The sequence below is a fragment of the Pan paniscus genome, chromosome 8 (assembly GCF_029289425.2).
Source record: "Pan paniscus chromosome 8, NHGRI_mPanPan1-v2.0_pri, whole genome shotgun sequence".
Taxonomy (NCBI): domain Eukaryota; kingdom Metazoa; phylum Chordata; class Mammalia; order Primates; family Hominidae; genus Pan; species Pan paniscus.
In genome coordinates, this window is record NC_073257.2 from 130,187,113 (window position 1) to 130,203,408 (window position 16,296).

Sequence of the window (16,296 nt, forward strand, 5' to 3'; positions counted from 1 at the left end):
AAATCACAACAAACATCCATCCATAGTAGATATTTTTACATCAGATATAATGATGGAAGAGTGCAACAGTATTTCCATAGAAGAATTTGCTGATATCACAGTTATCTCTGGTCTCAGTTTAGGATAAAAAGTCCACCTGCAAGTCAGAATAGTGAGTGTGGCCAGTAATTTACCCAGATAACCCATGATGCTCTCTATGTAACAAAACACTATGGAGTAGTTAAAGTCTGAGGTGAAGGAGGGAAGGATTAAGGCACTAAAAAAAAAGACTATGGTGGAGATTTTTTCCTAGAAAGGCAAAAAAGGAATTACAAAGCAACAACAATAATAACAAAACACATGCCAATATGAGCTCTTTAATCTATATTGACATTAATTCTCAACTGGGGGAATTTGCCCACACCCCACCTCCAGGAGTATAAGTCAGAATCTTCTTGTGGCCTTCTGTACTTGGCAAAAGAATACCCAATATATCTATCAGTTTTATACTATAGAAAAAAAGAAAAAAGACCCAAAATTCTTTAGGGCTGAGGGGGATGTGCTGAGCAAACAGTAAGAAAGCATTTTACCAAGGGTTAAGAAAAGGTTCAGGGATGTGGCCTTAGAATACACAGTTGCCCTCAGAGTTCAAATGAGTTAAAGATGCAAATGGAAAAGAAAGCTAGCATTTTAATCATACCTGAAACAAACCTCTCTGATCCAGGTAAAATCTAAGGTTCAGTATCAATCATGGATTATTTCTAGCAAGTTTTAGACCCGAATGATTTAAAAACATTAAAGACAAAATAAAACCTAGCATTTCAAAATAAATGACAGAATAAGAGAGAAGAAAATGGACAAAAAGGAAAACCTTAGATGAAATATTTTAATACTGAACTTATTAATGATCATAAAAAGAATACGAATTTATTTTAGAAAATTTGAAAATACAGAAAATGTGTAACCCTTTTGACTCACCTCTCGAGTAGCTAGCTGGTTGCTGAGTTCCTCAGCCTTCTCAATATTCCACTCCTCCACAGCCTGGTCTATCCTCTTTTCAAGGCCTGACTAGAAAAAAAAGAAACCTAAAATTAAGGGCTGGAAGGAAAGCAAACATTTGCTAGCCAAGACCATGTCACAGAATTACACTGAATGTGTTACACATGTAGACCATTAATTCTCACAATAACACCAGAAGGTAGCTGCTACCATTCCCATTAGTACCAGAAGGCTGAGACAGTAAATGGCTTACCTGAGGTCATGTAACTTCTTGAACTAATAAAAATAAGACGCAAATCCAGATTTTTGTGAATCAAAGCCTATGCTTTCCCTTAATAACAACAATAATGTTAATGATAACAATAGCTAAAAATTATGGAGTGTTTATTACGTGGCAGATTCTGGGCTTAATACTGTAAAAAAGCTCATTTAATTCTTATAACAACTCCATGAATAATAATGCTATCCTGTTTTAAAGATGAGGAAACAGAGCCCAAGACTCCTGAACTTGGCCAAAGCCAGCTTCTGTAAGTAGTAAAGCCATCACATGAATTCAGGTTTGCTCAGAGCCTGCATTCTCAACCACAAGTTTCTTCTGTCTCTTTTCTTACTGCCCATTCCTATAGCTCAAGACTTTCAGTCAATAGCCTCCACAGCCTTTGACTATGACCATTAGGCTGAATATTAAACAGCAGAGGAAAATTATACATAAGAATGATTTTATTTTCTTATGTATATGTTTTTATTTACTAAAGATACTTCAGGAAATCATAATTAATATTTTCATGGGATTACCAAACAGACTAGGGTAGAATGCATTACACATTTATAAAAAGATGCTTAGACTTAAATAACTGGAGTTCTAGCTTGTGAAAATAGTTGCTACAGATAATAAAAAATTTAAAAGATGGTCTAATATATGCTTCTTAGAAGCAAATTTTATCCCAACAATGGCTTATCTAGTCCTTTAACTTCCACATTCACAGTTAATACTCTACCTCTTACAGACTTCTCCTCCTTTTTAATAACAGAAGTCCTAAGAATTTCTCTTCCATCAGTCTATTGTTTGAACATGCCAATCAACTGAGAGAATTTTGTTCCTGTGTAGCCTTTGTTGAGATGAGATGTAAAAAATAACAACATAATTTGCCTAAAAAGATTACAGAAACAAAGACCAGTGACGTTGTCACTGATGTCTGTTGCTAAGAGAAGACAATTCCTTCTCACAGACCCCACCTAAGTACTTAATACCTGCAAGGCCAACAGACTTTTCTGCTTGCTTTCCTGTGTAGCTGGAGACCATTCAACAGCGCTTCATAGTCTTTGACCTGAGGCCATATGGATCTAATGCTCACCTCTCATTCTTGTCCTGTGATCATCTACCAGTCTCCAGAAACATCCCTTTCTTCCATTTCTGCAGAACCCTTCTCCTGATGGTCCAAACAACACCCTGGGACCTCTAACTTGATGCACTTCAGAAATCTATACTCTAGGCCAGTGCTGCTTCAGTCGTGGCCTGTGTACCAGGTCTGGTCTGTACACAGTGCCAATCCATGAACTGTTTATTTTGGTCCACGTAAAGATAAGGAGCTTGTGCTAGAATACAAATCAGCTTCATGACTAAACACAGTTTTGTAATGGCCGGCATGTTGACACACACCTTTAGCCCCAGAGCTACTAGGGATGCTGAGACAAGAGGATTGTTTGAGCCCAGGAGTTTGAGGCTGAAGTGGGCTATAATCACACCACTGCGGTTTAACCTGGGTGACAGAGCAAGACCCTGTCTCTTAAAAGCAACAACAAAACAGTTTTGTCTAGATGGCTTTTGCTGGGGGTAGTCGGGGACAAGAATTTCTCCATAAGGAAAGTAGTACACTGAGTTACATTCAGGCACACACTCCTTATCTCTTTGTATATCAATGCACTTGGAGTAAGATTGCTGTATGTCATGTTATAGACATTGCCTGAAAGTTCCGCCTCCACAACTTCATAATCTAGAATTCTACTCCCTGATACAATTCTTCCACTCACCCCAAGTCTTTCTACCTAATGCATCTGCTTTGCCTTTACTGGAACCTCATTCCCTGGCACGGTCCTTCTTAGATCCTCTTCTTCTCCCTCTCTAACTTGCAACCCACAATTACCATTATCAACTAAACTCTAAGCCAGCGGTTCTCAAAGTTTAAGTGCTGGACTAGCAGTATCAACATTACCTGGAAACTTGCTGGAAATGCAAATTCTGTGGAAAAACTCTGGGCTGGCGGCCCAGCAATCCATATGATTCTGATGCATGCTGAAATATATGTCAACTGTGTCTTTTTTTTTTTTTTTTTTGGTGACACAGTCTTACTCTGTCACCAGGCTGGAGTGCAGTGGCGCAATCTCAGCTCACTGCAACCTCCACCTCCTAGGTTCAAGCGATTCCCCTGCCTCAGCCTCCCAAGTAGCTGGGACTACAGGCGTGTGCCACCATGCCCAGCTAATTTTTTGTATTTTAGTATAGACATGGTTTCACCATGCTGGCCAGGATGGTCTCAATCTCCTGACCTCGTGATCTGCCTGCCTCGGCCTCCCAAAGTGCTGGGATTACAGGCATAAGCCACCACACCCAGCCATGTCCTCATTCTTAAAACTACCCACTATCTCCTCTGGTTGTCCCTTAATCACAGTGTTCCTCAAGTTTCTGACTAGCATATTTTTCGTCTTACTTTTTACCCTCCCCAGTAATCTACTCTGTCCTGGAGCTTCAATTACTTTCTATGAGCTGGTTTAGCTCTCTAAATAATTAAAAATACCTGACTTCTCCCCTGTACCAATACCTACATCTCCAGCTACTTGCTAATCATCTTCACACTGAAGGCCTACAAAGGCAAGGTCTTCAATTTCATGATGTCTGTAACAAGCCCAACACTTGCTGCCCTGCTTCTCCTCCTCCTTAGTCACCCTTGATAGAATCCTCAGTTATCTTCAATGCTTCCAACCCCTTGCTCCTATCTGAACTCTATTTTGGCAAAAGTCTCTCATTTCTTCCTTCTGTGCTTCTTCAGGGACATGCGATCCCTTATTTGGAATATTATAACCATCTCCAAACTAGTCTTCTCTTTCTGAAACAGGCATCATGTCATTACCCAGCTTAAAGCATTACTTCATATTCCCTCTGAATAACATCCCACTCCCTTCACAATGGGGTCCCCAGATGCTTTCTCAACCCCACCTTCAGCAATTAAAAAGCTATGCTTTTTAATCTCTGGTCACATTTACCATTTTCCTAATGTTCCCTGTGCCTCTGATGTGTTTCTCTTTGAAAAATATTAATCATCCCTTTAGGCTCACGTCGAATGTTACCTTCTCTATCTATGCAGAGCTCCTCAGCCCTACATTCCTATGACCCCATCACCCTCCCCAAACCCCACACCAGGCTCTCCACTCTGTGCTGTTGCTGTACCTTGTGTCCCTTCCGCACCTAACTTGTCTGACACACTACAGTGAGTTGCGTATTCTCCCCTCTTGGGTCCTATACTCAGTGAGAGCAGGCTGTGTGTCACTGGCTTGGTGTGTCCCAGAATCCAGCCCAGTTCCTTCTACATAGAAGACATTCGTTCAGTCTGTGCTACTGAGCTGATATTCACACTGCCGTCATCCATGTTTGCATTCATAGTGAAAGGACCCCACTCAAACTGGGAACATTTATTACATACCAACTACTCTGAGAAGCTTCCAAGAGAATTCACAACTGTAATATTGAAGTAATAATGCCTCTATGGTTAAAAAAAGGTACACGTATTGTACTCATTTATATATACATCTATCCTGGTACTAGAATATATACATTCCTCAAGGGCATGGAGAGTATCTTCTCCATCTTGGGCTCCCAGAGCTTAAAATAGTACCTGCACCTAGAACTTTATTTAATTTTTACTGAAAATAGTTATTTTCTTTAAAAAATGTAAATACAACAGCCTCACTTTCCTGTGCAGAATATTAACCATCGCCTCAAATGTCACTGACACATATTTGTATGTGTCAAAATCTATTTGTACAAAACATTAATATCAAACTACAAGTTTCCTTGCACTGCAAATTCTTGCATAGCCTGATACCTCAACTCAGAACTTATCCAATCTCACGCAGGGAAGCAATCAAACTAGACCTGCTCCAACCATTCATCTCAACAACCTGCTCACTAACAGCTTCCATTCTTTTGCCTGTCCATTCCCCCAGCCATTAAGATCATAATCTAAAGGTAATAGCATATTACAGTGGAAAGAGCACAGGACTAGAAGACAGGAGATGTGGTCAAAGCTCTGGGTAAATGACATACTTGACTCATAAGCCTCTGTTTCCTCAAAGATAAGAAGAAGACTGGCTTGAATGAGTAACCCTCCTAGAAATAAAAATTATAGGTTTCTATCACATTTTCAGCTTTGTTTTTAGCCCTTTTCTCTTTCTGACAATTTATTTAAATAAAATGTACTACCTTCTTTTAGCTCTGAAAAACTCCTGGTTCCATGTACACCCAAACTTTGTTTCCATAAGAACTTATTAATATTCCAAATACACTCAAAACACTTAGTAAAACATTCCCATCTCCTTAAAGACTGTAAGTTCACAGCAGCTCACAAAGAGCACAGCTGGCAGGGTCAGACCTAGGTTCAGACTAGCTCCTCCACTTATGAACTAAGCAACCCTGAGTGAGTTTCTAAACCTCTGTGGGTTGCGGTTATCTCACATGCAATAAAATGAGAATAAAACCACATTCTCTGCAAGATTATGATGAGTCAAAGAACATATATATAGAATACCTAGCCACGTTTTTAGAATATAGTAGTCATTCAATAAATAATAAGGTGCTCCTATTATTAAACCTAAATATCAGGATACCATTATTGCAAAAGAGAAGGCTTATCTCTATAAGGCTACAGACTGCATTATACTTCTTCAAGCTCAGACCCAAGTACAAGACCCAAGCATTCCACTTTGTCAGTAAGCAATCTCATGAAATAGAGTCTGAGTATTAAGGCTTTTTGAAAAGTTTTAAGCTGGACTCAAGAGTAGCCTTTATTTGACTTATCTAGAATGTCTTCCATACTATAGGAGTGGCAGGAGGCACAGAGGAGCTACTGATAGCCTGCAGCACCTTGGTGTGCTTCTAAGTTGCCTTTTGGCTAGAATCAAAACATAATTTATGATATATCTCAACACAGACAAACCTAGGAATGGCAATTTGGCCACAGGTGAAAAATTTATCTAAACGAAGTATCTAACCCACGAGGCAACAATTGCCAATTAATTAAGTTTTACTATAGATGTCAAGAAGACAGGACTACAAATATCTAAGAAACGTATGGGTACTTGGTTTAACATTGTGGGCTAACATCTATATGTGCATATGTAGAATATCTTTTATATGTGGTTAAAGCTTTTAAAGTCAAACTATACCACAATATATTTATATGAAAATTCTGCTATTAAATATTTATTGTTAATATATTCAATTTTTAAAGCTTAACACAAATGAATTATCCATTGAAGTTTGCATTACTGAACCTAAATATCTAGGAAAAAATGAGGCAATCTCTTCATAAAGAAAGGCAGTGGAGGGGCGGAAGAGGTACTTTCATACATAAATGTAAATCATATATTTATTCATAATTTTGTTAACTTTATATATATATATAAAATCATACCCACTTAAAATCAATTGAGTCGGCTGGGTGTGATGGCTCATGCCTATAATTCCAGCACTTTGGGAGGCCAAGGCAGGCGGATCACAAGGTCAGGAGTTTGAGACCAGCCTGGCCAATATGGTGAATCCCCAACTCTACTAAAAATACAAAATTAGCTGGGCGTGATGGCGCACACCTCTAGTCCCAGCTACAGGAAGCTGAGGTAGAAGAATTGTTTGAACCTGGGAAGTGGAGGATGCAGTGAGCTGAGATTGCACCACTGCATTCCAGCCTGGGCAACAGAGCAAGACTCTGTTTCAGAAAAAAAAAAAAAAAAAAAAAAATCATATGAGTCAGGTAAATAAAAACCAGGTTCAGAAAAAATCTAGATTTGGGACCAAATGACTTGGGTTTAAAGTCTCATTTCACTTCTCACCTGGTTTGTTTTCTTAGGCAAATTATGTTGAGCTTCAGTTTCTTTATCTGTATTATGAGAATAACACTGGACCTATCAACCTACCCCACAGAAATCACACAGGAACCGAGAGGCAATGGTTTGCAACTGATACCAGGGGATCTTCATGGTACCACTACAACACTCCCCATACCTCTCTCACCACACCCCTAAACCTCCCTCTCCTATACCTCCTCCCTCCACATCCCTATGCCCCTCCCTCCACATCCCAATGCCCCTCCCTCCACATCCCAATGCCCCTCCCTCCACATCCCAATGCCCCTCCCTCCACCCACTCAAGGAAGCCAGCCTTTTAACTGATCTATGTATTGGAGAACCATGTAAGAGTCTGTTTGGAAAAAGCACTCTGCTAAAAAAACAAACAAACAAACAAACAAACAAACAAAACCAAGTTTGAAAAAGCTACACTATACAATAGCAGTTTCCTCTCATAAAAAACTTGAAAAATTCATCAAAGACATTGTACAATTACTCTAACATTTAATAAAGTACCTCTGGTTTTTCATGCCAAAAAGTATCCATTAGGTATACATAAAACTACTTCAATAATGACTGCTGACTAATCAAACTGATTCAACTAAAGAATACTTGAGACATTTATAGTGAAATTAATGAGTGAAATTTATTCTAAAGAAATTCCCACAGATTCAAAATAATTATGTTATGATTACAGAATTACTAGTAAGTCCCAGAACTGTTGCCAGAAACACAATTATAGCTGTATTTAATACAAAGAACACTTTAAAACAGCTTTGGATATTAGGAAGATTATGTTTAAAAAATACAAGCCTCTGCATTGTCTGAGAGGCAGGTGACAGCAGTGCTGTAAACAGACATTCTTGGTTGAGCAACAGTTTCAGCTTGGCAGTGTTCCAAAAAAGAAAAAAGGGGGGGGGAAAAAAAAAGACTGCACGATAGACACATATTAAGAAGTTTGCTTTGTTTTACCATCCTAGAGGGTTGAGTGAATACAAAATAAAAAGGTTCTCTCAGATATGGTAACAGATTAGCCTCTGCTCCAGAGAAACAAAATAGTGGATGGAAATTCATGCTAGTTTTGTTCTAACTGCATCACAGATTTTCATAATCATCTCTAGATTTCATGAGCAGTCGCTACTATGTGCTGGACTTACATTTATTTAGTTTTTATCTCAGCATCTCCAATGTGGACATTCTTTAAAGTTTATTTACTCTGTTGGATTTGCAGTAGAAACTTTAGGAGGACAGCCAAAGGAGTACCATTTAAACAAACGATCCCAAACCAAAGAATGAGTAGGAACCTGCTGGCATGCAATTATACTGAACTACCAAGAGAACAGGAAACATGCAAGAATCGGGCTTCACTAAGTCCTTCCTTTCCTCTTATGCTTGTGTTTATTTGTGGAATATCAAATGCAGGAAAAATCCCAGACAGATAGAAGCCTAGCCAGCTCAGGCTCCTTGTTTAGAAAACTGCCATAACTTCCTTAGCCAGATGTAATTTATATGGATGAATATAAATTACATGCAAAATTCTGTTTTGACAGTTCCTTAATGTGTGCACCCTCAATAACACAGTACCATGCAATGATGGATTTAAAATCAGAGATACTTTAGAAGAAATACAGATGGATCAGAAAATGACAAAGGTCTCTAGGTACACACATAGTCTACAGCAATGATCCATGAAAGAGGCATCTGTCTATTACACACAGGATACAACATACTTGGGCTTCAACTAGCGCCCTGAGCCTCCAGCTCTACCACTCGGCACTTGATTTTCATGCTCCAACATTTCCCTGTGTGAATAAGTGAGTTACTCGTTCACACAAGCGTCTACTAAGTATTAGTATGTCTAGAGACTGACAACTACAAATGTGCATCTCAAGGTCATTATACTAACCAACAACTCTGCTCCTGCTTTCCAATAACACTCAAGTCCCAAACTGAACTTTGGCTAGGTCCCACTCTCAATCCTTTCCCTTCCCCAAATTTATCTTCGTAACATCACTATCCACACCACTGCTTAAGCCAAAGCTTTCAATGATTCTCTCTCCTTCCATACGCCCCAAACCCTCCCTATCACCTCGCAAGCAATCCAGAGGCAAATATCATCAATTTTACTTCTACAATACGCCTCAAATCCATCCACTTTTTTCTTTCTTCAGCAGAACCATTCTGGTTCAATTCATCATCATCTTATGCCTAGAAGTCTCTTAACTGTTCTGTTCTCATGTATTTTTGCTGCCTCACAATCAGTTCACCAGGTAACAGTCATATGAATCTTTTTAACATAGGTCATGTCATTCCCTTGACTTAAAAGCCTTTATGACTCTCAACTGCATTGTGAATAAAACCCATTTCTTTACTAAGCCTTTTGAGGTCCTACACAATTTGGTCACTGACTGCCTGCCTCTATAATCATATAGTGGGCTACCCTCCTCCTCGCTGACCCCATTCCAGCCAGGCTGGCCTTCCTACAGTTACTGGAATGTCCCAGGACGACTCTTCCCTAGGATCTTTACCCATGCCTCTGCGCTAGCATTCTTTATATAGACAGTTTTTTCCATCCTTCAGGTCTCAGTGACATGGCACCTTCTATGAAAGGCTTTCCCTGACCATCCATGCTAAAGTGAAGCCCCCATTTTAATATTTTCACAACAACCTGTTCTTTCTCTTAACAGTTTTTTTAATAATTAATTTCTAACTATATATTTACTTATCTAGCACCCTTTTTGGTATGCAGTAGGCATCTTTTTAACTGAATGAATTAATGAGGACAAGTACTTTAGGCGAGGCTAATCACAAACGTATCCTACTAGCTGGTATAAGATGCAATAACAAAGATATTACCTTCTCAACTTTTTTCCTTTTAACAGGCGGGTCAAATCTATCATTGACTCCAAAATACTGAGTAAGCTCTTTCCACTGGGTTTCATTTGAGGACGGTTCACTAAAAGAAGATAGTAAGTTTTGTTTTATACAATATATACTGTCTTTACTTTTACTGTTTTTAATCGGTTACTACAATTATACTACAATTACTAGTTCATATGTTTGATTACTATCAGAAACGATTAGTTCAACAATTTCTACAATGGCCTAAAATAGATAACTATTTTAAATTCTACCTACCTATGAAATTCTTTTTCATTCTTCAATTTATCTGAAAAGAATTCACAAAGTGTCAATACCTAACTTCAGTAATTTCAAAACCATATTTTTAAAAAATGGTTAAACTCAGTCACAACTTAGCATTAGCACGACTAACAACCTGAGTTAAAACAAAACACCTTTTCTGGAGCGTTTTCTTCTTTTCCCTCTGAATCTTGAGGTTGTGCTTTTCTGTTCGGAATGTTTTTTATGCAATTCTTGAAATTTCTATGTAAAAGAAAAAAAATTGAGAAGCAAATATACTTTCCAGAAAAACATGCATTTAAAAAATAATGAAGTAATAAAACAATTATATTTCAGCGTGTATAAAGATACCAATTAAATGATGGTAGTCAGTTCTTGAGATGCTCTATTCTCTGAGACTCACAACCTGAGTTTTGATATTCACTTGTTTTGAAATAAGTCATTTGATAATTTGAGAGTGAATCTCATGTAGGTAACAAAAAAGATAAATAAAAGATAAAATAAAGACAGAAACTACTCATGTACCATGCTAGGCAAACAGCTAATACTACATAGTGGTTTGGGTTTTTTTTTCCCCCTTCGTCTTTCTATGAAAAACAAAACAAAATAAACGCAAGTATCTAAGTGGCCGATGCCTCAGAGAACAGTAAAAGCATTCTGAGTCCATCTCCCTCCCTGTTAAGTCCCAAGAATACATGCACATTCTGACCAGGGCAGAGACACACAGAGGCATGTGCACACGCACAGGCTGTAGCAAGAGCATTTCAGAGAAAACCTACATTCCACATATCTATGGGAATTCCAGAAGGACACTCTTCATAGGCATTTACATTTGACTCTGTTTCAGTTTTTGGTTCATCTGTTGAGAAATCTATGATTTCTGTTTTTCTGATGCTCTCATCCTCTTTATCTTCCTGTAAGTTAAGTCCAGAGTTCTCCAACGTAGCTTCATCTTCCGAGTTTGACTCAGCATCACTTTCATTTAGGCCAGGAGGTAGCAGCCCACTCCACATCTTTTCTTCTATGAGGAAAAAGATTAATTTACACATATAGAATAACCATAGAAATAATTTTAAGACCATTTGAAGACATTCCAGGTGCCTAATAATTATAACAATGGTTTGGGAACAGTCCATCTAAACTTTTTTTTTTTTAATCTAAAATGGCATAGAATGAACCTGTTATAAAATAATTAAAATCTTCACTTGTGTAAGTAAAAAAAAAGTTTAGAAGTTTAAAAGCTGTTTAAACAAGTTTGTTACAACATACACCTACAGGTAAAGAAAATAGAGCCTTGATTCTCTAATATATGAGTAGTTTTGTCTAAAAAAAACATGAAATTCAGTAAAGCATTGCTCAAGAATGTTAAAAACCTAACAACATACTTTGCAAGCAATTTAGGATTAAAATACCATATTTGAAGCTATACCAATTAGAGAATAAAACTGCATGTTTCACCTATATTTAATGGACAAAGCTTTCAGAGGGTGTCTTGTCTAAGGAGCAGGAAAATAACTAAAGGAAAATTTTTAAGCTACATAAGTAGTTGGAGGAAGGTATCGTAGTAAAAAGGATATCCTACTTTTCAGTTTAATACTGTTTGCTAAAATAATATTAAATGAAATATAATCCTAACAATTTAACAAAAACGTATAGCTTTTTAAAGTAACAATACTATATTTGGGAAACTAATGGTCAAGTTCAAGATAATATTTAGCATTAGCTATACAGTCCATTAGTAGAGAGAACCATTAAGTTTAATAAAATGACTTAAAATAGCAGAATTGTTATCATTTGCTAAAAGTATAATACTCAAGTACATACTCACTATTGATCTTCATGGCACAGTCTATTTTAGCACATATATTGAGCCAAAACCAGTTCCTTCAAAAGATGCTTAAAATAGAGAAGCCGGTTGTACTGCTCATGATTTACTATCAATATGAAGGAATAAAATGGAAGGACGGAAATTTGTTTTGCAGTTTTCTGTCCCATATTGTGATTAACCTAGTTAAAAAACAAACAAACAAACAAAAGAAACCACCATTCTGAGACAAACACATCAGGGATTTTGTGATAACAGATTTCTCTTATCTTTTAAAGACCTCCTTCCAGGTCCAAAGAATCAGATCTTACTTTTTGTGGCTTTGGTCCAGCCTCATCAGTTGCTGACTCTCTGAAATATCCTCACCAAATATTCTGTTGGCTTTTTATGAGGAAGGACTCTGGCATCTAACTGCTCCAACTAGAATCTTAACTCTGCCACTACTAGTAGCATGAGGAAATCATTTGACATCTCTGACCCTCAATTTCTTTATCTGTAATGCAGGGATAATTATACTGCTTATAGGGCTATTCTGAGGATTAAATGAGATAAGCCCCTCAACAGTGTTTAGGAGGTCCTAGGGGCTCAATAAATGTTAAGTTCTCTTTGCTATTATTATTTCTGTGGCCATGTATTACATTTTTATCATTTCTATTATGAGTGACAGGGTTCATAAGATAGTTTTGAAGTTTCTAATAATTGTGGTGCACTCATTTAGCAACTGATGCAATCATTTGCTTCCTTGATAGTCACAATCTGATGTGAAGTGTCTATAACAAATGTTAGTGTTTGGTTTTCTGAATGGAGGAATAAAATGAGGGCAAATTACTAGGAAGATAATGGTAACCTTATGCTCCAAGATTCCTCATCTGCACAGGTCCTTCCAAAGCGTTGTACCTAGTTTTCTATTCAGAATTTGCATTTCTTTGTTTAAAGGAAGAAACCCGAAGTTATATAAGCTCCAGGCCCCATAAAACCCAGATCTATCCCTAAACCTGTCTGTGGATTTTTAAAGTTGGGACAGCAGTACTCTTGAAATACTCCAATAGCACAAAAGACATCATGTAAAATATGCCAATATTGAAAAACAGGTGTCATGCTATTAATAAAAAAGATTTCTCCTGTTCTGAGAGCAAGGGGACGGAAGCAGTAATAAGTTCCAGTATGACTTGGCCACTGCCATATAATACACCTTTAGGCTCATTATCATTTAAGGACTTAAAACAGTAACAAATTTCAGGTTTGGATTTCTTAGCATCACTGGAGTCTATGTTAGAAATAACTCTTTCCCTTCCTGTCCATAAAATATTTTACATGCCCACTTATGTGCCAGACACTCTTCAAGACCCTGGGGACAGAAGTATATAAAGCAGGCAAAAATCCCTAGTCTCACGAAATGACAGCTATACACATAGGAAGTTTCTGTTCAGTTTTTGAGCCAAGTATTCCTTGACCTGGACTTTAGATGTGACTGCTCATGAAATGTGTATGCCTCTCCAATGGGCAGTGGCACAGGTCTCCTACTAAACCACTGTTTTAGCATCTCTGCAGGGTGATAGTCTATGCTCTGGGAACACAAACATGCTTCCCTCTGGGAAGCAGTCTCAGTTGCCCCGAAGAAGGCATGCTTTTTGCTGTTGTTGTTGCTAATCAGCCTTCAAGTAGTTAGGCATTTTTTATGGCTTTTTAAATTTTCTCAAAATTATATATTTTTAGCTCCTGCTCATGTGGCATTAAAAACTGTCCTCAGTGTGGCATCTGCCTGGTATGATAATTTCTTGAGTGTACCCAAAGGAAAAAAAATTAAAATAGTTTGAAAAAGGTGGAATCCACCTCTAAATCCAGGCAAAATTCAAATCAGGTAGGTTTTGAACTCCACTCTTTAAAACCTTTAGTCATGTGCCATTTTCCTGTGACTCTCAAAAAAACAAACACAAGGGAGACTGAGCAGTCACTGATAAACACGGATAACTGCTGCCACTCACTGTGCAGCCTGCAAAATGGAGTTGCCCGTGTAAGCAGCAGCCCAATTACAGATCAGCCAATACGGAGTGGCTGCTTAGTGACTTTTGCTTTGGAGTCATGTTTCAAACAGTCTTTCTATTCATAGCATATACTTGTCATTCACAAAGTTTCCAACTGGCACCATGTTAGGCCTCCTGTTATTCTTGTTTTGGCTGCTGTGGAGAATGATTCTCTGTAAGTGTCTCTTACTTATGCCTTTCAGAGCGTATTTCTTTATTTTAAGGCAGATAATCCCAAGTTACCCTTTAACTGTGAAAATTCACTCAGCCTGTCTCAAGAAACGTGGAATATCAGAGAAACAGAAACTTAAATTTGTTTAGTATAGATTATAGCCAAGTCCATATAACAGCCAATGTATTAATTCATAAGCTTTCATTTTTTTACCCTGCAACCCAAATAATTTTCAATTTAATCATTTTAGCCCCAAGGAAAATGTAAATGACTCAGAATCCTTTTTCTCTCTATGGTTTTGAATATCACCTTCTTCATTTTACACACCCTCCACCTCTAGAGTTAAGATTTATTCCATCCCACAATTATCCTCAAAGACATTCTGTGTGTACTATGCAGAACACATCTTTAGTCCTGGGCTAACACAATTTGCCATGAACTGAAAATATTTATATACTGTCCTAGTCTGAATAACTAGGGTTTCTTGTTTGTTTGTTTGCCCTTGAAAACCACCCATCGTTATTATTTAGCATACTTGGTCAGATAACAATGAATCAAAAACAGGGTACAGTTCAGTGGTTCCTAATCTAAGTATGAATGTAGTAACAGGAGTCTCTAAGCTAATTTCAAAAAGCCCAAACTATTTTATTTTTCCCCTCAGTAAGACTGTACTATTCACCATTACAGGAAAAGACCAATTTAGTGAAGCACTATTTTTCACATGTTAATCAGAGGTTCACTGGTAGTTATAGGTCTGATTTTTATCAGAAAAAAAATTCATAAATAAGGTTTAGTAGACACAATCTTTCAAAATAAAGCAGCCAGGGAGAAATCAAATAATAATAAAAACCGTTCTAGATTGTGCACTGGTTACAGGGGGAAAAAGTCTTCAAAGTTGGAAAATGGTTTCTAGTCCTGAGCAACATAATTAGGAGAAAGCCACTGCATTTGTCTGGGCCTCCATTCTTAAGCTATAAAATAAAGGTTTGATCAAATGATCTCTGAGATGTCTTACAGCTCTAAAATGCCTCTTTATGATTTTGATATTGTAAGTGCCCTAAATGCCCAGAGTCACCTCACTCCTGGATGTATCACTCCATTCTCTCTAGCACTGCAATCCTGATTAGAGCCCAGTATCCCAGTAGATAAGGTTTCTCTCCTCTACCTAGCAACTCAGCCAAGAGGATGTTTTCAGAGAAACTCTGTACACTTCAAGACACTGAGAAGGGGAAGGAACCCTAGTTACAACAGGAAACACTAGAACCAGAAAGGGGAAACAAAGCAAGTCACTGCTGCACATGGCATACAAACAGTGTGGCAGGCCTTGGTTTTCCATTAATTTTCACAACAACCCTTCCACTAGGAATTACTATCTATATCGGCCCCTCCCCTACCCGCCCCGCCCCCAATTTACAGATGGGATAACTGACTTGCCTAATGCATTCTGATCCATTTGTTTTACAAAAATATCCCCATGGCTTTAGATTATGAATTTTACAGAGCAGAGTTGTAAGCGGGGACAAGGATTTGCAACTGGGGCTGAGAATGATCTTAGCCTATAATTACAGACTTGTTAAATTTGGTTAAGAATTTTTTTCTGTACTTTTTGAGTACAGAAAGCTATGCAAGATGCTATACTAAGTTGCATACATCAAAGTCAAAGTCACAGTCAGAGGTTTGAGTAATAATGTCATATTTTCTGGACAACCAGGCAGCTGCTTATAATCAAAACCCAAAAGATATATTTGAGCAGCTCGATGGGTAAATGTTTTCCATCTCTATTCCAGAATTTAAATTCCATTTTCATCGTACAAGGCTGTCTTATTTCCTATATTTTGTATTTGATTAGAAATAATTCCAGAAGCCTGAACTTCGTCTGATCTAAAATTAATTTCACTTGTATACGAATTATAAGCCACCACAATTATTTAACAATCTGAAGATTGTAATTTACATCATAATCAGAGTCTGTGACTTAAAAATAGTTACTATTTTCAAGCATGTTAACATCAATATTAACGTAAATATCCTATTTACTT

At 37.6% G+C, this 16,296-nt stretch overlaps 1 protein-coding gene across 5 annotated transcripts in view; it reads right to left on the reverse strand.

The window, feature by feature from the left end:
• The window catches only part of FAM204A (family with sequence similarity 204 member A), a 35,912-nt gene that overhangs the window by 15,459 nt on the left and 4,157 nt on the right, over positions 1 to 16,296 (reverse strand). Inside the window, exons 2-7 of one of the 5 annotated variants that reach the window (XM_063607915.1) lie at positions 12,065 to 12,243; positions 11,016 to 11,254; positions 10,392 to 10,479; positions 10,234 to 10,264; positions 9,952 to 10,051; positions 958 to 1,047 (exon numbers count right to left, since the gene is read on the reverse strand). In XM_063607915.1, the coding sequence (XP_063463985.1) occupies positions 958 to 1,047; positions 9,952 to 10,051; positions 10,234 to 10,264; positions 10,392 to 10,479; positions 11,016 to 11,254; positions 12,065 to 12,077 (561 nt within the window). In that variant the 5' untranslated portion in view covers positions 12,078 to 12,243. Of the gene's footprint in view, positions 1 to 957; positions 1,048 to 9,951; positions 10,052 to 10,233; positions 10,265 to 10,391; positions 10,480 to 11,015; positions 11,258 to 12,060; positions 12,244 to 16,296 lie in introns of all 5 variants that reach the window. The other 4 variants (XM_024930459.4, XM_034931590.3, XM_003825640.5 and 1 more) reach the window with 4 other exon arrangements.